Raw genomic sequence first — 24,412 nt, 5'->3', positions numbered from 1 at the left:
TGCCTGAATTTTTTTTTTACTTGAAAATACATTTAACCTATTTTTAGTTTCCAGAGGTCAAACTACCTGGTTTCGTTTATAAACATTATTTCTTTCTGGGATGGAAATATGGGAATGCTGAAATGAACCCTGCTCCTGCTTGTCTGCTTTAGTATGGTTATTAAATCCAAGTCGGTTTTGATAGGCTAAATGTTTTGTGTTTTTTATTCTTCATTGGGTAAAGTATGAAGCAGGAGCAGTAAACCCTAAGAGGCAACAAATTAAAATAAATCTTCTCCCACTTCTACCACAGTTTTAATTGGGATTTGGAAATATCCAGAGACTCTATGTTTATTATAGTTTATAGAAGTCTTTGAAAGCTGAAACTTTAATTTACATCCAGCTTTGAAACAGCTTTTCTCTAACATACGGCCTGGTAGCTTCTATCCTGCACAGTTACCATAATAAACACACGGCTTATGCCCAGATTATGCAGGTTTACAGTTTGAATTTAAACATGCATATTTCGATTTGTATCACTTTTTTCTGCAGTTTGCTCCACAGTTATGAAGGGCTTTCTTCACCGTCCTTTGCTCAGAAACTTGTCTGCTCAAGATTTGGTGTTGTCTTTGAAAGCTTGTGCCCACAGTTCCAGGCAGACTTAAAAAATAACGTTTCAAATTTCCTGCTCTGTGCAGAATCCTAATAACCTTGCTTCAAGTTTTAATGGGAAAAAATTGTTTGCTAAAATGTTTAACTTACACTATTAATATTAATATTTTCCTAGGTCTGTGTGATTTTTTAGGTTTTTTTGTTAGTTGTTTGAAAGCTTTCCTATTTTAATATTCTATCTTTATAGGATTTTATTGAACCGAGTTTAACAACAGCCTTAAAGATTCCTTTCTGAACAAGTAGATAAAAAGTGAGCCGCCTTCTAGAAAGTTCAAATAAATAGGTTCATTTTACGTGATTATTTTTTTTGAAAGAGTTCAATAAACTTCTATGTAAAGGAGACTGGGGGTCGTGAGGGATGGGATAGGCAAAGACAATTACACTGGAGACCCAATCTAACCTGCTTCATAAACCATTTGTCTCCTTGGCCCTACTTTATGGCATTAGAAGTAAAAGTTGTGGCACTTTGCGGATCTCATTTCTTTTGCCATCTCCTTCTTCTCCCCACCTCTTTGAATCTGCTTCAGATATTAGTTTCTTGTCAGAGGCTGCTTCCCACTGTCATAGCCAGTAACTAAGGGGCCCTTTCACTAAGCCATGGTGGGGCTACCGCATGCGCAGCACTCACCAAATCAACCCTATCGCTAGGGTCGCACGGGACTCTGGCGGTAATTCCAAAGTTGGTGTGCACAGTTTCCCACGGTGGGGAAGTTCCCAGCGGTAATTGGCAGCACAGCCACATTGCCACATTCTGCCTGATTACCTCACGAGTAACGCGTGAGCCCTTACCACCTTCTAAATAGGTGACGGTAAGGGCTCGGGCAGTAACTAGTCATGCACTAATTTTAATATTAGTGCACGGCCATTTACTGCCTCATTTTTAAAAAGGCCTTTTTCCTGCCACAGTGAAAATGGCCCAGCGTGTGCCAATTTCACATGCTAAAACTAGCGCGGGCCACTTTTTACCACTGCTTAGTAAAATGGCCCCTGCGTTTTCACAGGCACAGAACTAAAACAGGGAAAAATACTCTTAAGAGTTTTCTTGTTTAATGGATTTCTCTGTTTTTAGGGACTACATTTATATTATTGAACAGAAAATGGATTCACATTTTGTATTGTCTTTTTGATCAGGCACACTGGAAATATTCATTTTTTTTAAATACTATTGTTCTGTTAGCTATTTGAAATACATTCTTTGTATTCCTAACACAATCAAGTGAGGAAAAAGCATCCTTTTAAATTAACAGTAAAGGGGGGTCTTTTACATTCTGAACATTAAAGGGTTCAATGTACCTCAATTAGAAGAGCAATTCCCTTCTCCTTTCCTCAACAAGCTTTAATCACTTTTAACTTGAAAAATGAGTGAGTTAATACCACAAGACAGAATGCAAATAATATTGCAGAACTGAAAAGAACAGAAGCCTGAGGAATTGCTATTCTTGAATAAACATCTTTTAGGTGGCTGACATCTCAGTTTGGTTGCATTTCTGAATTGTTTTCTATGAGCTGAAGGAATGAGGACCTTGGCGTGCTAGTACATTGGGAAGTTCAGCTCCAGGGACTTGCTCTCGGAGCTGGTCAACTGTTCCTGCATTTAGTGACAGCTTGCAGTGACCCTCACTGGCGGCAGAATCCTGATCACCTGCAGATGTGTTTGCAAAGCTTTTGGCAAATGAAAGAGGGTCCCTAAGTATTCTCCTGGAAGGTTAAATATTTAGGGCTGTTGAAGGACTTTGCTGTTATTTTCTGCCTCTGGGGAAATCTCACAATGAAGAACAATTTTAGAAAATAAATAGCTTAATAAGTTTGTTAATTCTAGTGTTAATTGTGAACACTTAACTGTCATCACCGCAATGACCTAAATTGTTACCAATCTATAGCCTAGAGTTATTTTCTCATTGTGCTTGTCTGTAATTACTCATAAAATGCTCTGGTTCAGGATGCTATGGAAACACTGGAAATAATTATTTCATAAGTAACAAATTTTATTTCATGCACAAAACTTTTAACAATATTTTCTCCTTACATTCTCAATATTTAGTGTCAAATCAAAATAGATATACACTATAAGAACATAATAAGATAATAGATGAAGGTACATAAAGACAAACATGGCCCACCTAGTTCACCTATTAAGCTTGTTTGGATAGTGTATACTGATTTTTGCAAAGTACTTTCCCTTGCCTTTGGTTTTCTTTTTTTTTTTGTGGGGGTGGGTGGGAGTTGTACTTGTGGGGCAGTGCAAGCTACTTTCCCCATGCCTTTTGTTTTGGGACTGTATCTGTTGCACAGTGCAGGTTACTTTTGCAATTATTTCTTAGGATAAGTGCAGTGATAGATTTACATTTTGCCACCCCAAGGCACTGTTGATGCTGCTGCTACCTCCCTCCTTCCAGAGAAGGTCATATATGACCTGATGTGTGAGAAAATGGGCATGTTCTCATGATCGAGCTCCTGTGTTGCAGCGTCTGCTCCACAGTGAAAACTGCAGAGATGATGGAAGGGCCGACATTAAGGGGAACTCCCCTAGCCCCATGGAGACTGTCTGGGCTATGGAATTCCACTCTCCTCAATGAAGACCATGCCTGCATTATTTAACAGGGCAACCAGCTGATGCTGTGCCGTGGTTTAAATACTCCACAATATTCTGTGCCCAGGAACTTTTCTGTCCTAGATTTACACAAGCATAGCAGTCCTGTATAGAAACTGGCATCTGAAAAGATGAGCATATGGAGAGAGGAGAGGATGAAAAGAAGGGAGACAGCGACACACATGCACACACAAACATTTACTTCTATGAATGAAACAGGTATACATATGGAAAAGTGCGGCACAAAATACAGTATTTGTTTTCTCATGGCAGTTCACGTCACATTAATGCATTGTGGACTAAATTCTATAAATGCCACCAAACAATTGGCACTGAAATATTTAAACACTGAGCACTATTCTATAAAGGATCCACATCCTTTATAGAACAGCGCTAAGCGCGTAAACTGCACCTAACTTTAGGTGCTGGCACCTAAGTTAGGTGCCAATCGAGTCTGTTATGTAACAATGAATGTAAATTCTGGGAACACCCCTGGAATGCCCCCCAAAATGCCCTTGTCCATGTCCTCTTGAAATTACGTGTGATAGGAGGTCCATGCATTTCATTATAGAGTAACACTGTAGATGATGGCAGAAACAGATCACGTACCCCTTTCACTCTTTCAGTTATTCCTGCCCTCACTGCTATGGATATATCCTGAATTGCATCTATAAAGCATGACCACTTTTGAGATACCTCCCATTATCTAGGACAATTTTTGTTATTTTCCTCATTCCAGTCACCTTAGGCAGATGAGCATATGGAGGGAGATTTTATAGCAGAACACCTAATTTAAGAGAGCAACTAGGTGCCCATTATATCTTTATAAAATATTAACCTAAGTGGCAGAAATTGGGCCTACATAGCAGACATGAACAGTTAACTCTTCTGGAGAGCAGATGTCTGTGTTTATATTACTTAAGTATGCACATATATTGGTGTATTTAATAATCTACATTCGTACTTGCAAACTCCAGGTCCATACAAGCCTACTGGCAAAGTACACACCGTCATGTCAACACATGTAGTTGTACACTGATCGGAATTTAATAATAGGTTGTAAGCTCTTTGAGCAGGGACTGTCTTCTTCTATGTTTGTACAGCGCTGCGTACGCCTTGTAGCGCTATAGAAGTGCTAAATAGTAGTAGTAGTAGTAATAGGTCATTTACCTACATATGTGACCACATACCACGAAAATAACTTTATAGAATTAGCAAAACAAAACACAGAAGAACAAAACTCCACAGGTAGCGCAAAGCACAGCACCACAGCGGAAATAGCAAGAACAGGTGTGATTGGTGCCAAATGTTTTTATTCAATTCCAGATGATTCGACACAAACCATGTTTTGGCGACAAACAAGTTTAAGGGAGAAACTTGCTATGAGATTGTGTGAGCAGTGTAGTTTAGCAGTGCATATTGTGTGCTGTACTTTTGATTCTGGGTTGCATTGATGTGTCTGTGAGTATTGGATGCCATTTGGCAAAATGTGCTTCTTGAAATTTTCAGACTCCTAAGGCAGGCTTTGTAGCTGAAACACGGCCTGTGTCGAGTCATCTGGAAGTTGAATCAAAACAATTTTGGCACCAGTCACATCCTGTTCTTGGTATCTCTGCTGTGTTGTTGTTGTGCTTTGTAGAATTAGTTCCATAAGGTCTCACATTTAGGGGCACTTTAACTAAAAGGCATTAGGCCTTTACCCCTGGATTCTATATCGTGCACTTAGATTTAGGCATCAAAATCAGTGCGGATTCTATAACACCGCACATAACTTAATTGGCTTAACAACACTTAACAAGCAATAATAAGCATTAATTGGCACCGATTAGAATTTAGGTGCACAACTCTCTAAGCGTATTCTGTAACGATGTGCGTGGAACTTCTAATGTGCGGAAGCAGAAAGGGATGTGATTATGGGCAGGGAAATGGGCATTTTATAGGCATTCCAAAATTTAGGCGCCTAGTTATAGAATATGGTCCAGTGTACCTAAATCTATATGCTGAAATTTACACCATGTCTTCGCTGGCATAAATGGATGTGCGCACGTATCAGCGCTGAAATATCAACTAAGCATATTCTATAATTGGTGCCTAAATCTAGGTGCCGATTATAGAATACGCTTAGAAGGCAATGATTTCAGTGCTGATTTTTTAGGCACCATATATAGGCTAGTGCATACAGACTACCACAGAAACACATAAAAAGCATTTTGTAGTATTTTGCCTGTGTGCGTGCACTAACCTACACATTATTGATTTTTCAAAAATATTTTTCAGAGGTGGTGTATACCGGGCATTGAGTGGGCATTCCTGTATTAGCTGGCTAGTGTGTTATGATTAGCGCATGATAACTGGATAATGCAGAGTTAATGCCAGAACACTTAGCACCTCCCACGTAAATTGTTTGCAGGTACCATGCACTAATGGAAACATTAGCGCACAATCTGCAAAAGAAAAAAAGAAAAAGCCCTAAAAAAGTGCCACATAAAATCTGATCTTAGTGTGTGTGAAACTCTCATGTTAAAATGCTCTAAACTCAGATTTTACCATTCTTTACTAAGAGGGTCCCTTACGGCCTTGTTTACAAAGGCACGCTAGCATTTTTAGCGTGCGTTGTGTAGACACCCATAGGAATATTATGGGCATCTACACGGTTAGCATGCACTAAAGATGCTAGCATGCCTTTGTAAACAGGGCCCTTAGTTTGCTCCTGCACCCCTCCTTTCCTCCTTTCCTCCTCTAAACAGCAGCTGATACCATTGTAGGCATTGCTTGAGCAACTGGCCTTCTATGTCCCCTGTATAGCATGACAAACAGTCCTTGCTGCTTCTATAATTCTGTCATTGCAGCCTAGTCAAAATAAATATACTAGTGTAGCTGTTGTTCAAATATTGGTTTTCTAGGTCCTGTGCACAACTTGCCTTACAGGCCTGGCTTGAGCACCTGCCTTTCTCCTATAACTTCTCGTTTTTGTTGTGCTTGATTCCTGCCAGGCAGATCCAGCTAGGTAGTTGCCTGCACTTCTCCTATGACTTCTAATGTCATATTAACCATTTGCCATCTATTTTGGCAACCCCAAAACTAATTGTTGAATTTTTCACAGGACACTTTAACTACTTAAACATGGGCCACTAGCACATGCATCCACTTTCTCTTCACTTGTGCAACGAAAGAGCCTCTATACTTATCCCACACCAGCTTAAAATTCATTATTGCTTTAGCCAAAATTCTAGAAATATTTTACTGTTTATTGCAACTAACCAGAATAAAAATAAAACAGATACCAGTCCCATGGCGTATCATGTAGAGTTCAAGAAGTTAAAGTAAAATCAGGTAATTAAATAATATTATTTTCAATAACTGATGCTATGGCTGCTTTACAGTTCCTTGCATCCTCTGGGAGCACAAGATATTATAAACCCCACGAGCTGAATTATAAAGTAAGAAAGGTCTTCCCTTATAGAAGCTAGCAAGAAAACTGGAGCTGTACTGAAAAACATACAGTGAGATCTGGTAAGAGTGTTTAGATTTCACATACTTTCATAGGGATATAGGATAAGTACGGCGGCTGTTTATGCTCCTATGTTAAGCTTTACCTTACGAGCTACTGATTTTTTTTTTTTAAGTCTCAGTGATCAGTTTTTTATGGACAGTGTTTCTTTATAAAACACCTCTTTTATAACATGTGTTGCTTATAACAAGTGCAGTTCTTATCCCAGCACTCAAATTGTGCCATGAGAAAGGTAACTGCATTATATGGAAGTCTAGTGATTGTGATGTTCTTGACTAAAGTGATGAGGTTGCCATATTACTCCATTTGAATGTGCAGAGATGAAAATCTGCAAAATATCTAAGGTGATATATTTTTGCTGGATTAATTTATTACGTTTCTTGACTAGCTTTCAGGAATTATTTAGGTCAAAACCAAAGGACTGTTGTGTGTTCACTTATATATTCAGGCAACATCATATTTTGTCTTGATTGTACCAGTTTGTTTATATATATATATATATATATATATATATATATATATATATATATATATATATATATATATATATATATATATATATATATATAATATGTAAACCACTTGGGTTGTACCATAGAAAGGTGGTATATCAAATTCATCACTTATACCCATACCCATATTGAAAGGAGCATAAAGCTTGAAAGTTTATTAGGAAATGTGTTAGGTAGGCAATGAAAAGCTATCACATTATACACTTTCTGGTTGACCTTTATTTTTGTGCTTATATAGAAATCTATGGTGAACTAACATATTATTTTTATTTTTTCCAGTATTAAAATCACACTATTTTGGATGTAACTAGAACTGAAATCTTGGTTTTTTTTTTGAGGGGGGGGGGACAAAGATTAAAATGGTTGAACCCTAGGCACTGAGCAACCCATTTCCTCTGCCTCCCCTCAGCATCTGCCACGTGCTTTCCCTTTCTTCTTCTGCCCCCCCCCCCCCACACAAATTCAAATTAAAAAGTATTGAACGTGGCAGGGATCCCCCAGCTCAAAGACATCCGGAGCCTCAGTCTGTTGGAAAGGGACAAAGTAAATCGTCACTTAGTTGATTCAGGTCCTGGAATTCTCCATCTGGTGGAGCTTGGAGATCCCCACCAGCTACTCCAATAGTGCAACCGACTGCTAGGGGGGGGGGCAGCTGAGAGAAAAGTAGGGGGGGGCTAGACATACCCATGCCCACTGGTAGTCTTGGAAACTATAAGCCCACAAAAGTTTGTTCTATCTGTTTCCCTAATAAACATATGGAATATTTTTAAGTCTATTGAGTTAGTTTTTAACAGGAGCATGCAGTGAACCTATTTTTTTTTATTTTTTTAAACATCAGCTACAATGTTTAAAAAAATAAATATAATCAGCATCACTCTATGAATAGACAGCAGTGTGGCCATCTCTACTGAATATATATAAATGATGACAAAACTCAGCCACTCTAGTGAAGCAGTTTGTACTGACTTAGTGCAGGCTTAAATTAAACTCCACAGTGGCCTTAGCCACCTAGTACCACTGTGGCTAGTGTTGCTGAAAATCCATCCGTAAGGGGATTTATACATTTGCTGGTGGCTGCTAAATGTGTAAATCCTTTGAAATATTCACCTGCATATTGTTAGTCACATATTCTGCATGCTGACTTGGTTGATCTGCCGATATCCATAGCCACTCCTTATTGTTCTATGGGTCATGCTGACTTGGCCAAAAGCTTAAAAACGTATGACAGATGGACTATAAATTGTTTCAACTACTAGCTAGCATGCACTAAACTGGGTCCTTCCTCTTTCAAATGCTAACACATTAATTATCTAATCTCATCTGCCTCAGCTCCTTCTGATTGCTTCATTCAGAAAGGAAATAATAAACATTTTCAGAGGACAGGCACATCAAGCAGTGGGATGAACTGCTCGCTCATGCCCACTCATACTAGCAAACTGATCTCAGGCTCAGGAAATGAACAAAATCTTTCATTTCTTTTCTGCCTGTGAGGAGTCCCATGGAAATGAATGAATTTGATACCATATTCTTTTGCAAATGTCTGCAGTATAAGTTGGTAAGAAGTTTGAAGCTATGCATTGTCCATCATGCTGGTTATAATTTGTAGTTTTCTATCCTGGCAAAAAAAAAAAGTCATTTTGTGTTGATTTTTAAGGGGTTAGAAGAAAGTTCCTTTTTGCACAGTCAAAATATTATTGAAGCAATTTCAGTTGTCAGTAAAAGCTTACACAAATTTGCTGATAAGCTTCTTAATGACCCAGGTCAAGTGTTAACTGGTGCAGGCTCTAAAAAAAGTGAAATGAAGGTTTCTGGTGCCCACAAGCAAATAGTGTAACTGCAGAAAAGGATTAAAAATGCAATTAAATTACAAATGGAGAAATCCATTCAGCCTAGTGATCAGCATGAGCTGCTGAAGAAACGAGTTAATGCCCTCCACAAAAGTCCCAGAGCAGCACAGAAATCTGAACTGAAAATGCAGAAGATTTCTGGGGCAGCACTTCCAGAAATCAATTCCGTTTTCCTGCTGCCTTTTGTAAGTAGTAAAATGTGTGAATTAAGCCGGCCTAGATTTTCAGCCTGTGTCTCCCAGTGCTCATCAGGAACTTCTGCAAAAGCTCCAGTCTCTTCCATGTATTCTGTCCCCTAAGAAAGTGGAACACATGCACACTGGGACATTTCACTGTCTCACAGAGCTCTCCCTGGCCTCTATAAATACCAGTTTTGCATTGACTGGTGGTATATGGAAATGGAAACGTCCTCACATCAGCAAATCAGAAACAACCCATTCATTTGGATCATTTTTTCCTATCATATTAATATATATATAATTCACATACAACTGAATAAAACATTTCATTTTAAAATATAAAAAAATCATGCTCACATGCAGTCACTTCCTTGCAGAATAGCAGATTTCTAGCAAGAGAATTTCTAGTTTTCATTGCCTTCTTCATTAATAATGTATTAAATAATAACGTCATAATTATATCAATGATGAGTTTTGTCAATTATTTGTTTTATTGCATTGCGTGATTTAAATTTGTTTTGTGATTTGTAATTCGCCTAGAATGGTGAGATTGTGCAGGATAATTTCTTTAAAATAAATTAATTAAGGAGAGAGAGAGAGAGAGAGAGAGAGAGAGAGATGTCTCTTTTTTCCTAATTATGCAAACCTAATCTATATCTATTTCTCCACCTATATAGACTAGAGGTAATTTCCTAGTGGTACAAATAACTAAGTAAGAGGGAGAGAAAAACCAGAATGCTAGCTCTCTCCCGGGCTCTCACACTCATTCCACAGACACAGAGCAAACAGGGCTGAGTGGACCACGATAGCGTCTCCCTGGCACAATAGCTGGGAATCATCCAACAGAAAGGCAGAGGCTTTTACCAAGCACTTGACGGAAAGTTAATGGTCTCGTCCCGTATGCTTATTTCACCTTCTCTGAGCATGTTCTCTTTTGTCTAATGTCACTTTGCTGAAGGCACCATTGCAGGGGTTCTGCATTTTCTGTTTTGAAAGGTAGAAATTTGTTAATAAATCTTTCATTTTACTTTAAACTTCCACACGTTCGAAATTCAAAGGCTACTAGCATTGGGAGATGTTTCAGATTAAAACTTCTTGCATAGTCCTGTACTACGGCCCGATTTCGATATTCCTCTACCAGGGATACTGAAGAAAGATAATCTCCAGCCTTTGGTCACAAAGATTATTTTAAAGGATTTTTCTCTGTTTTTGTTTTTATGATTCGTGTTCCATGTTTTTTTTTTTAATTGATGCCCTGAAATTGTTACAGTAAATTATTATAGATTTCAGAAGCGGTAAACTAGTAGTTTGAGCAATGGACCAAGAATCAGGGAAAACGGAGATCAGCCTGTCTTTGCACTGAATACTGTCCGTGACCTTGTCAAGTAAGCTTATCTTCCTTAGCCTCAGTACGTTCTTAGCTCATAAGCTCTTTGGGGAAGGAACCTCATTTACTAATAATGTAAGCTGCCCTAAGCCTTATTTGGAAGCTAAACATTTTATATTATTATGTTAAGCTACTGTTCAAATATTTAAAAAAAAAAGAAGAAGGAGCCAGAGCAACATTTCTTAGTTTCTGTTTGTCAGGTTTAGATTTTGGCAATCAGTCAATGGAGAGATAGACCACTTTTGACAGTCTCCCATTGTAATCATTTCTTGCTGCTGATAACCAGTATTTAAAGGCATGGGTCGATTGTGAAAAATAAGCTGGAGGAGCATTAATCTATGGAGAAAGCTGTCAGGAACTCAAACCCTTTTAAATCATGGGCAGGATGGGATTATGTAGATAGGAGCTTCATTGAGCAGCTGAATGGAGGAGAATGTTTAATTAAATCTATCTAGAAATAAAACTAGAAGGTCAGAACAAAGAAAGAAGGAAAAAGAATCAGTCAGGTATCTTGCAAAAACAGTGAATTTTGGAGGGGAGAGATTCTCTTGTTGACTGTTGGGTCGGTTGTAATGGATCCTAGAAAGTGAACCTCAACATTTCTAGGGCTGCAAAAAGTCAGCACCCGTTTCTGGGGATAATTGCAAATTTTCTGTTCTGTACATCAGGAATGAATTGGAGGACTCTTCCCTGCATAATCTAATTTAAAATTGTATCTAGCATTATACAGTTATATAACTCTAAAATGTCACGAGTGTATGAGGCATTGGTGTTGGGTAGATATTTTATTTTAAAAATGGATTATAAAAGTATACTATAGCAAAAGAAGAAAAAAAAAGCTCATATGATCACCAAAATGTCATTTATAGAAGTACAGACGTACTAGTAAGAAGAGGTAGTAAGGATCCTTGTACTGAAGAGTTTACCATACCCTCTTTACCCTAATGCTCTTAGGCAAGAGAGTGACCCTGCTCTGAAGCTTCGCCAACGCTTACCACTAGCACGGAAAATCTACTATCTGGTATCACGCTTTTTGTCTTATTTAAGAAAGGAAATAAGAATAATGAAATATATCCTCCGTTGTTTAAGTAGATCATATTTTTCGAGTGGATTGTTATTAAAAAGAAGTTATTTTTTTTTTTTTAGAAATACTTTTCAGCACCACGCAATAAATGCCCGGCCTATTTCATGGAGAAAGTTTAAAGCTGCATCTTTTCACACATGTCCTTAGGGTAAAAATAGAGTAGTTTTGTGTCTTTGGTTTATTAAAAAAAAAAAAAAAAACTAGATGCACTGCCTTCTTCAGCTTTTGCCTGATACAGCAGGTTTCTGATTCTTGTTTCCTCTAGGCAAGCTTCTCACTTTCTCTGTGTACCAAACCCAATTAACATAATCATCTGTGCACCTACATCTGTACAAACACATTCTAGATACGACAGCTGTGGGTTTTGTTGTACAGCTTGTTAAGGGTAGATATGAACAGTCCCTCCAACCACAGGTCCCTTGTTCAGATTAGAACTGTCTGGGTCCAATTGATCCTTAGTTACCGCCAAGCGCAGGTTTGTACGTGTACTGGGATAGTTCCGGGTTCTACGTACGGGGTAGTTCTGGCAATCCGCATGGTCACCTCGACAACAGGAACAGTTTTACTTCATTTATCCAAAACAGGCATCGAGTACAAATAATCCTCGGCCTTATCCAAACTAAGATGAAGAAAAAAAATGAAGGGATTTCAGCAGGTTAAAAAAAAGGGGGAAGAGAAGAAAATCATGAAAACCTGCCCTCAGCCTTGAAAACAGAGTCAATCCCAACTCTGACCTGGAGCAGAACAGTAGTCTAGGGTTCAAATCCCAGCTCTTTCACTGATGCTCCTTGTGACCTTGGGCAAGTCATTTGACCCTCCATTGCCTCAGATACAATTTAGATCATAAGCTCTTCAAGACAGGGTCCCACCGACTGTACCAGCCACTATAGTACAGATTTGAAAAAGGCAAGCAACTAAATTGATCTCTGTTTCATTAAAGGAGAATTATCAACATTAATTAATCTTCCCACTGACTCTTTCAATTAAAGTAATTCAACTACTTGCCGCCGTCAAGCCAGGTCGGTTGCAAGGGAAATGTCTCCCTCTGTGCAGTTGCTGGAAGGAATTCACTAGGTCCGGGGTTTTGTTAATGAGCTGAACATAAAGGAAGAGAGGCGCTAGATAATGAATCACCGGTAATAATACAGAAATATGCACACCCCGAGTCAAGCAATGGCTTTGCTTTCTCATTGACTTTGACACATTTCTAGATTTCCCAGCAGAAGTTCTCCTCTCAATATTTCATAGCACGCAATGTCATTATGCTAATGGATTTTGACACGGTGTTTACCTGCCTCACTCAGTAAACATACATCCGCATGCATATTATCTTTTCCCCCGAACCGGTGAATGCAGTAGAGCCGCTGGAATAATTGCTGTTTCTTCACCTCCTAGATTAAGACTATCACACTCTGCTACTCACATCACCTCCTGCAATGCACACACTGCACTCAGAACTCCGGCTGTCTAAGGCCAACCGCCACAATGCTGGGGGAAAAAAATTATTCCCACCACCACCACCCCATCGCAGTTCAAGGATGATTCCTTTTAGACTTTTCCTACAGTACTGCATCCTGCCAATAATTTACCAAATCAGCACAGACAGAAAAAGAGAAAGAAAACTTTGCAAGCTGGGTCTCAGGACTCTCTGATGTCTCAGAGACAACGTGAGCTGTCAGATTCCCAGAGCAGCGAAAGAGAGAGAGAGAGGAGGAAAAAAATCACTTCGGCTGTACCAGATTTGCTGCTGGAAAGCGCCCGCCCTCACTCCCGTTGCCTTTGTATAACTAAAACAACTTTTTATCATCTCAGCAGATAATCTCATTGTGAACCACTTTAAAGAATGGGCATCATGTGTATACCCTGTATCAGAGGCCCCCCTCCACTGCTTGCTGCCTGAGCTATGCAGCAGCTCCCCCCCCCCCCCCCCCCGAGTCTTACCTTGGTTGGTAGGATGGAGAATCAGATCCCCCCAGCAGCTGAGAGCAGAGAGGAGGAGGAGGAAGCGGAAGATGCAGGAGGGGAGCTGACAGTCCATGTTGCTGGAGCAGAGGGCAGTGAGAGACACATATCTCCATGAAGCTTGCCAGTGATGTGAGCGGCAGAGCTGCAGATTGCTGCACAAGTTAGCAAGCTCCCCTCACAAGCTGATGTCAAGTTTGACACAGGAGATAAGGAGGAGTCTTTTGCCTGCCTGCAACTCTAGCTCTGGTTTTCCCCGGGTCCTAGTGTTGCTGTGAAAGAAGGCACCAGCCACAAGCAGTTTCCAGTAGGGTTTTTAACAAAGAACTGGCACTTAAGTTAGGAACTTATGAAAATAAATTCAAATGCTCAGACCAAATGATTATTTTTTGCACTGGATTATACGTCTAGCTTCTATCCCTGGGTGTTTATAAAATGTAAAATAGGCATGTATTTTCCAGCTAAACAGGTGTCATTTGGGGGCATGAAGAGTTGGCGTTTTTTGGTGTTTTTCAGTGGTTTGCAATGTGGACACTATTCTGGGTACCTTTTTCCACTGATAGCAAATGCACACACTAGTGAAGCTGAGAAGCTGTCAGCACAGAGATTTTACACTCAAGACAGAAAAGGGGACATGGTTTTTTTTTTTCCGGTATGTAATCACTTTTGTTGCATCAGGGTTGTCTTATTGGTGTTTATCAGTTAAAACCTCAAATCAGAAGCCCCATTGATATAGATAGATAGATAGATAGATAGATAGATCACAATTCTAGTAGCACAATAGATATTCTAAATAGTTTTAACCATATTAGAGATAATTCTATAAAGAGCTAAAATTTGTGCACTGATTATGCACGTCAATGATTAGAATAATGACATATATATGCCAAATTTCCACCTAAGCACTATTCTATAAGGGGTCCTTTAACTAAGTTACAGTAAGCACTAACACGGGTGAAGGGTAGGCATATTCTGTGCTAATTGGTTAATACAGCTGCATTGCCGCTTTCTAACCAATTAGCATGTGCTTAGTACATGAGCCCTTACCACTTACATAATGGGTAGCAGTAGGGGCTCACACGCTAATGGGAAAATTAGTGTGTGACCATTAATTTAAAACATAGAAAAGCGGCCATTTTACCCATGCGGGAAAAAATGGCCTTAGCGCAAAGGAATGACCGCATGAGGACACGCTAAGGCCACTTATTACTACAGTTTGGTAAAGGGACCCCTAAATAAACACTCTTCTTACATAGGGGGCCATTTTACAAAGCAGCGGTAATCCCACTGCAAGCTTACCGCACGCCAATCTGGAATTACTGCCAGGCTACCCCAGGAGCCCAGTGGTAGTTCCCACCCCAAGCACGCACCATTTCTGGTGCTACAATATATGTCCTGTTCTTGTAGAACCGGAACTTCACCGGCGGCAAACGGGCAGATCCGTGTGCTGCCCAGTTACTGCCAGGTTAGCACGGGAGCCCTTACCACCATCTCCATGGATGGTGTTAAGGGCTCCCCACTAAAATGGTTACCACATGCATAGGAGCCGACTCTGTGGGTGCTTGAGCAGCCCCAATATTGAGACATTCCTTTTATGTGTCCACTGGGCTTAGCACCCCCAATAATTCTGAAAAGTTGGCTTCTATGCCCACATGGCCATTTCTTTTTTCCCAAAAATAGCCTTTTAGCTACTGCAGTAAAAAGGGGCCTCAGCACACATCAAAAACATACGCTAATGTTAGCGTAGGCCCCCTTCTCCCGCAGCTTGGTAAAAGGACCCCATAGTATGTATTTGACAGATGAGAGGACACATAGGTGGAGTCTTGGTGGAACATAGGCAGGACTCAAACATATTGAACATGTATATCCAGCATTTAGGTGTGAGCACTTAACACCAGCTCTATGGCTCGCATAAGCACTTACGTCTAACTACAAAATAATGAGTGGAGTTGAACGGGTTGATGTGATGTGAAGCGTCTTTTTACGCTTTCCAAAAATACTAGGACTAGGGGGCATGCGATGAAGCTACAATGTAGTAAATTTAAAACAAATCGGAGAAAATCTTTCTTCACTCAAAGTGTAATTAAACTCTGGAATTCGATGCCAGAGAATGTGGTAAAGGCGGTTAGCTTAGCGGAGTTTTAAAAAGGTTTGGCTGGCTTCCTAAAAGAAAAGTCCATAGATCAGTATTAAATGGACTTGGAGAAAATCCACTATTTCTGGGGTAAGCAGTATAAAATGTTTTGTACTTTTTTGGGATCTTGCCAGGTATTTGTGATCTGGATTGGCTACTGTTGGAAACAGGATGCTGGGCTTCATGGACCTTTGGTCTTTCTCAGAATGGCAATACTTATGTACTTATGTACATGCACTTGTATATACTCAGTTACGCTAATATTCTTAAAGGAATGTAGACACTAACTTTCATTTATAGAACAGACACTACAAAGGTGCTCTCTGGGTACCTAAATATAGGTGCACCCTTATAGGATTACCCTAGATTTCTCTGATGTAGATGGGTGGGAAACAGAAATCTAAGAACCTAAGCTAAAAACTGTTCTCATACTAATCCAGGACATGTTTTCCTTTCGGTCACCAAAATAAAAATGATATTCCTACCATTACACCCATGGGATACAAACTACATTCAAATAATTTGATTTTCCACAGCAGAGAAGACCAGAATGGTTCTCAAGAACCGTTTTAGGGTCATCATAATTCAGCAATGTCTCGAGTGTTTAAAAACTCATTTATAAACTGTAGTGGAATCAATTACTGACTCCTATCAGAAGACTAGTCTGATCTCTACCTTACCATCTTATTTAAACAAATAATTCAGAGACGGAGGGTGTGTATGTATAGATAAAAATGTACAAACATCTTTCAATCACAACAAAGGTATATATGCTTTAAAAAATGGGCCTTATAGACTTAAGGCACTGCAGTGATGTGAAGACCCTATATTACCATTCATAAACAATTACAGGGCATTCACACTCAAAAGTCAGGTGGTTCAATTCCCACTGCAGCTCCTTGTGATCTTGGGCATGCCACTTGACCCTCCATTGCCTAAGGTTCAAACGACTGTGAGACCTCCGGGGTCAGGGAAATACCAACTGCACCTGTGAGCTAACATCCTATTGGTCAGGAATCGGTTGATGTTTGCAACCACAAAGAGTCCCCAAACTGGCTGGTGTTGAAGTCCCAATTCGAAATGATACAAAACTATTGGGATTTGCAATTGATTTTGGACTAACAATGAAGCAACAAATTAATAGCATCTTATAGAAGGCATTTTTTAAGCTTAAATGCTTTGTCTAATTAAGCCTTTACTAGAAACAAAGCATTTTGAAATGGTAGTTCAATCCATGAGATTATCCTGCATTGACTATTGCAACATTATTTACCTGGGTCTTCCAGGTAAACAATTAAAAAGATTGCAAATTGTGCAGAATGCTGTGCTAAATTGATTTTAGGGGGTAAGTGGTTTGAGAATGCCACTCTATTTTTGGTCCAGCTTCACTGGCTCCAATTTAGACAGAGCTGAATTTAAACTTCTAATATTTTTGTTCACAGTATTACATGGCTAAGAGGGGCATAATCGAACGAAAACATCTATCTCCATGGGCGTTTATCTCCAAGAACGGATCCGTGAAGGGGCGGACCGAACCGTATTTTGGCAAAAAATAGACGTCCATGTTTTATTCAACAATTTGTGAGCTGGGCGTTTTTGTTTTTCAGCGATAATGGAAAATGAAAGCGCCCAGCTCAAAAACTAATAAATCCAAGGAATTTGTTCGTGGGAGGGGCCAGGATTCGTGGTGCACTGGTCCCCCTCACATGCCAGGACACCAACCGGGCACCCTAGGGGGCACTTTTACAAAAACAAAAGAAAAGGTAAAAGAGCTCCCAGGTGCATAGCACCCTTCCCTTGTGTGTTGAGCCCCCCAAATCCCCCTCAAAACCCACTGCCCACAAGTCTACACTATTATTATAGCCCTAAGGGGTGAAGGGGGGCACCTACATGTGGGTACAGTGGGTTTGGGGGGGTTGGACGACTAAGCATTAAGCAGCACAATTGTAACAGGTAGGGGGGGATGGGCCTGGGTCCACCTGCCTGAAGTCCACTGCACCCCCTAACAACTGCTCCAGGGACCTGCATACTGCTGCCAGGAAGGTGGGTATGACATTTGAGGGTGAAAATAAAAAGTTGTGAAACATCATTTTTTTGTGGTGGGAGGGGGTTAGTGACCACTGGGGGAGTCAGGGGAGGTCATCCCCGATTCCCTACGATGGTCATCTGGTCATTTAGAGCACTTTTTTGGGACCTGTTCGTGTGAAAAAAGGGTCCAACAAAAGTGTCCTAAATTTTCGCTAAAAACGCCTTTATTTTTTCGATTATCGCCCTAACGCGTACATCTCTCCTCGGCCGATAACCACGCCCCAGTTCCACCTTCGCCACACCTCTGACACGCCCCCATCAACTTTGTCCGCATCTGCGACGGAGTGCAGTTGAAAACGTCCAAAATCGGCTTTCTATTATACCGATTTAATCGTTTTTGTGAGATAAACGTCTATCTCCCGATTTGGGTCGAAATCTAGGCGTTTTTCTCTTTTGATTATAAGGTGGTAAGTCTCCTGGTATTTAAAGGAATATATTACATTATATCGCCCTGTTAACAAATTAGGAAATTAGACTGGTACAACCAACATTAAAACTGTATCATTTACAAGCAATAGTAATAGAAATATGGGGATCTTTTACTAAAGTGTTCTAAGATTTGCACTTACTATGCATTCAAAGCAAAAATTGACATGTAGTAACTGCAAAGCCTCTGTGGTAAATGCAGGGGGACATGTTCTGCATTTACACATGGAGTAAATGCTTACCTGAAGTGGCAGCGCTCTCAACCTATCTGCCACTGCAGGTAACATGGTGGTGGCTCATTTGGCCCTGAGCTATGGAATTCTTTGCCTTGACATCAGAAGCAGTTCTAATTATTTAAGATTTAGAAGGTTATTACAAAGTTGTTTATTTCAGAATTTTTGGGGTTGAAGTTGAAACTAAGTTTCTGATTGCTTGACTGATTTTTTTTTTTTTGTTGGAGCTTAAACTAAGTTTCTGATTTCTAAGCTTGTTGTTATCTACTAACTGATTCATATACATCTCCTTCTGAAGTAAAACTATTGCAGAAAAAAGAAAACAGCATAGAAACTGACCCTAACCCTACCCCCCCCCCACACACACACACAAAAAAAAAAAAAAAATTATAAACAGAGCAAGCTGCAGCAGTAATAACTCATAAGCAAATCAAGATTAGAAACAAACTTGATGACAGATAAAGGCCAAATGACTCTTCTAGCCTGCCCTTCCACACCATCCACTATCTCCTCCTCTCCTTAAGAAATCCCATTTTCTTGTCCTGTGCTTTTTTAAATTTGGATATAGTCTTTGTCTCCACCACCTCCATTGGGAGTCTGTTCCACATATCCACCACCTTTTCTGTAAACAGCTATTTCCTTAGATGACTCCTGAGTCTAAAAACTTTTAACTTCATCCTATGCCCTCTCATTCCAGAGTGTTCTTTCAATTGAAATAGACTCACCTCCTGTACATTAATGCCAGAGAGATATTTAAATGTCTCTATCATATCCCCTCTTTCCCGTCTTTCATCCAGATTAACACACTGGGAAACTATGGGGGTCCTTTACTAAGGTGTGCTCACGTTTTTAGCGGGCGCGCTAAATGTTAGATATGCCCATAGAAATGCATTGGCATCTCTAACGTTTAGCGCACCCACAATTTTAGCATGCGCTAAAATCGTGAGCGCGCCTTACTAAAGACCCCCCCAAAAGTTTAGGACTGACCCTCTCAGCAGAAGCATAGAAAGGTTTTGTCATGAGAGGGAGCGGACCTTTTGTAAAATAGGCGCCGGTCCAAGGCTGAAGAGGCAATCCACATAGGCGCCATTTCAATCACGATCCATTTGAGGGAGCAACTGCTCTCCTAGCACCCACCCCTCCCAGCTACACCTCTACCTCTCAGATATGCAATTCAACTCCCAAGAAAGATGTTTGCCCTAATACTCAGCTGCTGACAGAAAGAGGAGTGGAGTGGACCACGGCCCACGGAAAATGATTTATTTTCCTCTACACTCCTGTGCATTGTCCTCTGGTCAGCAGGAGTTAGTATGGGATGCTTTTTATTTGCCACTTCCACCTCTGCTGGATTTCCTCTACAGTCTGAACTACAGGAGGCCCTGTTTGAATGTGTTTTGTAATGTATTTAATGATGAGGGAAGGAGGGGCAATGTTCCTGTTCACCTAGGGCTACAAAAGGGTTAATCCTGCCCTGCTCATGAGCCTGAGTGTTTTCACAATTTACTCATTTCTCAGCTTCCTATCATGACTAGATAGTACTGTACAAATGGGCTCACTCCAGTCAGCTAAAGAGCTGATTTCCTACCAGAACTGGTACAAATCTATATGGTAATAATGTTATTTGAAAATTGAAAGGGAAATATAACATTTTCCTTTGGTAGAAGGTCAGTTTTTTAAGTGCAAAACAATATACCCATTGTATGATATGAACTCCTAGTTTACGAGGGCTACATGCAGGTCAGGCTTTTAGGATATCTTTAATGAATATGCATTAGAGGGATTTGCAATAGAGAGGAGCCATATACCATCCTCCTTCTGGGATGGCTACAATGGTGCTGCCTGTTTTTATACAGTATAAGTCAGAGGTCCCTAGAGCATGTTTTCCATGATCTGGGTATCGGTGTGAACTGTAATGTGTGCTTAAGGCTCAGCCTTTGTAGAGATGCCAAAGGTGGCCCATCCCAAAAATAGAAACATGACGGCAGATAAAGGCCATATGACCCATCCAGTCTGCCCACCCTCTGTAACCCCTAATTCTTCCTGTTTCTAAGCAATCCCACATGCTTATCCCATGCCTCTTTAAATTCTGGAACAGTCCTCAACTCCACCACCTCCACCGGGAGGCCATTCCATGCCTCCACCACCCTTTCTGTGAAATAATACTTCCTTAGGTTACTCCTAAGCCTATTCCCTCTCAACTTTGTCGTATGCCCCCTCATTCCATTGAAGCCATCCCAGAAGGAGGATACTATAACCAAATAGTATACAGCTCCTCTCTATTGCTGGAGATTTAACCACTGCTATGCTGGAGATTGAAGGCCAATGCCTGAGGTTTTTCTTATGGGCCCTAGCCATGTCTAAAACCAGTTCTGGCAGATGCACATTCCAAAAAACTGACATATTCTAATCAAATAAATAGAAAATAGCTTTTTTTTCTCTACCTTTGTTTGGTCATTTTATTTTTCTAATGGTGTTGGTCCCAGTCTCTGCTTTCTGCTTTCCTCTGTCTTCTCTTAACTATGTTGCCAGAATCTCCTTCCCATTTGGCACTTCTTTTCTCTCCATGTCCACCACCCTCTGCATCCTTTATCTGTTCTATCCAGCAACTCTCCATTATGTCCCTTTCTTTATCCTCCTCCCATGTTCCTCATCTACCTTCTCAGTGTCTCTGTCTCTGTCCCCATCTCTCCTCCCCATGTTCAGCACTGCACCTCTGTGTCCCTGTCCCTAGGCTCCCTCTATGCCCAGCATCTTTTCTCTGTGTCCCTGTCTCATTCCTTATTCAGTATATCCCCTTATTTCCTCCCCTCCAATGACACCCCCCACCCTTGTAGTCCAGCATCTCTCTCTCTCTCTCTCTCTCCTCTGTTGGTCGAGCATCTCTCACTTGGTTTGTTTCTCTTTTTTCCTTCACTCTCCACTACCACTTCCCCCACAAAAGGTTTGGGATCTCTTCCCCTCTACAATCTGATCTCTCACTCTCTTCCCTCCACTCCCCCCCCCCCCCCAAAGTCCAACATCTTCCCCCCTTTCTTCCCCTTCACCATTTGGTCTGGTATCTCCCCCTCCCCCCATCCCCATAGAACTGGCATCTCTCTCTCCCTTTCTCCTTCCTCAATAATGGGTCTGTATTTTCTTCCTCTCTCCTCCCCTCCCCTATTTTGCAGGTTTGGCAATACTCCTTCTTCCTCTCTCCCTCCACCACTGGTCTGGCATCTATTCCCCGTCCCAGTCCTCAGAAACCAGCAAGTCCCGGGCAGTACTAAAGATGTGCTGATGTTTCCGGCTGCTGGTCCTTCTCTCTGCTTGGGCCCGCGTACAGGAAGTTGCATAAAAAAAGGCAGGACCAAGCAGAGAGAAGGACTGGCAGCTTGAAGCATCAGTATATCTTTAGCTCTGCCTGTGACTCACTGTTTTTTGAGGACCGGTGGACAGGGAAGACGAGATGCCACTGTAGTTGGAGGGGAGGGGAGGAAGTGGGAGAGAACTTCTGACCCCTCATGATGGAAGGGAAGGAGAGTAAGTTGCCACATCATGTGGGCAGCCAGGAGCCAATGCGAGAGATCAAACCTTTTAAGTAGGTGAGCTAGAGAAGGAGCCAAAATGTGTGTGTCACATGCCGAATACTTGTGACTTCGTATGTCTGCCTTTGGGCCTATTTAATTATATACAGTGTGAGGCCAACTTTGAATTTGTGTCCAGTGTGAAGTGGATATGAAAGACAGAGGTTTTACCCACCCCTCTTCCTGCTATTTGATTAAGAAGTAGAGCAGCAACTTTATCCTCAAGCTGAAGGGAAAAAGGAGAGATAAGCCCCCCTCAAGAGCAGGATTAGTGGAGGAGGTACTGTGAACAAAATTATTCCTATTGGAAAGAATCTGTGTGGAAGTGAATACCAGAAAGGAGAGACTGTGTGTTTGATTCAGGAAGAAACAGGCTTTTCCTGGTACATGGGAAACCCTTTACCCTGAAGACTAATCATTATTGAAAGGGATAATGGACACAGAAAAAGAAAGAGTGTGGAGTACTATTGCCTCAGGACAGAAAGACTTCCTCAAAATAGCAATTGTTTTGAACTTATCTTCAGTAAAGAGAGTTGAAATATCCCATATCTGTCTCTAAGTGATTATTTGAAGGGTACTCTAGGCCAGGGCCTTGAAGGGAGATCCTTTCTCTTCAGAAAGAACCTGCTCCCTTAAATAAGAGTGTGCTTGACTTACAAAGAGGGGGAAGGACTGAGAGAAGTAAATATTCCACCAGACCCTGGAGTGTGAATCTATTGATGGATCACCCTTCAACCAGGACATACAAATTCCTCTCATGCATATTTATTAGGGATATCCTGAAAACCTGACCTGGGGAACTAGGAGGGAAAAACTACTGCAATAAACAATAATGATAAACTTGAAAGAGGGCATGATTTGACATGGCAAAATGGCTCCTTCAAGGACTGACAACTTTTCAACAACTCTATCTATGTATTATTTTCTGCAGGATTGCTACTGGTGGAAAAACTCCTAAGATATACCAGAAAAATCTACCACATTTTAGGTTTAACAGTTCTTTTTCTATGTTGGCCCAGTATCATGCAATGAATGTTTGCTTGACTTATGGAAATGATCCCCTCAAGTCCATTAGATGAGTGTCTGATAACTAGGCATGTTTGCAAATGCTTCAGTGTAATTACTATGATACAATACTACATATAATGATGTGATACTATATTCCTTGAAATACTGTATGTTCCATGTACCTTGCTACCCTCCAGGGCCCAGTCATCACCGATAATTAATTAAACAGACCAGTCAATCAGTAAATACCTGAGGGAAAATAACATCTGAAAAAATAAATGTAGACTGAGAACTCTGGCTCCTTGTGATACTGTGTGGAGATTTCAGTTAGATTTTGCACCTTTTTTGTACGTGTTGGTCTGATTTTGGTTCCCAAAGCATCAAGTTCCAAGTGTACACATACCGCTGGAATTCTGATTTATTCTAATTAAGAATGCAGGGCTACACATACAGTCCAGTATGGAGATTCACTTATTGTTGGTTAATAAGTCCAGGAGCACAATACATTCTCTAAAAATGCTAAAGCTCTGGAAACCTCATTCACTCACTTGTGTTTATTGTAAGAAAGTTCTGGAATGCAACTATGCCAGGGTGTTTCTATCAATGGAAAAAGAATCTTCCAAATTCTGTAATTGCACTTCAGGCTATAAACTGCATTCAGATTCTAGTGATAAACCCGAAGGACTCAGAGCTGCTGCCAACCCTAAAAAAAGGCATACGCTATTAAGGTAATTAAGATTGGAGGGGGTGGGGGTGGGAGGGCAACAATTTTCACAAATATTTCTAAATAGTTACTTTTCTAGATTACTTTGAAAATTGTTCCTTTCAGAGAGATTGAAAGTAGGTTTGGGCTTTCTCAATACACATATTTAAGCTAGATTTTAAAAAGGTGCTGGGACAAAGTGGGTTATGTTAGTATTCTAAACAGTTCTGTATGTAACACCAATGTAAATTTCAGCCTTAGGTTATGGAATTGCCCTAACTATGTAGAGATGTACTCAACTGCAAAATTATTACCCATTTGTCTAAGATTTTACACAGGTGAAATGAAACAAAATTAGAATTCCATATAATAAGGAATCTTTCACAAATCAAAATGGCAAAAATATGTGTGCATAGAAAAAGCCAAGCCATAGTAAAGCCTCCTGGCCTCGTACTACTCATCCATGGGAGAAACTCTATAAATGCAAACCACATCTATTTAAAGATAGCTACCAGTTTTCTAAGTCACCCCTTT

General features: G+C 40.5%; 1 protein-coding gene across 2 annotated transcripts in view; it reads right to left on the bottom strand.

Annotated features, from left to right (window-relative positions):
* Positions 1–13,848, bottom strand: part of EPHA3 (EPH receptor A3) — a 356,754-nt gene extending 342,906 nt beyond the window's left edge. For both annotated transcript variants that reach the window (XM_030204248.1, XM_030204249.1), the window contains exon 1: positions 13,703–13,848. In XM_030204248.1, the coding sequence (XP_030060108.1) occupies positions 13,703–13,799 (97 nt within the window). In that variant the 5' untranslated portion in view covers positions 13,800–13,848. The remainder of the gene's footprint in view (positions 1–13,702) is intronic.
* Between the last annotated feature and the right edge of the window lie 10,564 nt (positions 13,849–24,412).

This window comes from Microcaecilia unicolor, chromosome 5, assembly GCF_901765095.1.
Source record: "Microcaecilia unicolor chromosome 5, aMicUni1.1, whole genome shotgun sequence".
NCBI lineage: Eukaryota > Metazoa > Chordata > Amphibia > Gymnophiona > Siphonopidae > Microcaecilia > Microcaecilia unicolor.
The sequence above is the reverse complement of the archived record's forward strand: the minus strand, read 5'-3'. Positions and strand labels throughout refer to the sequence as shown.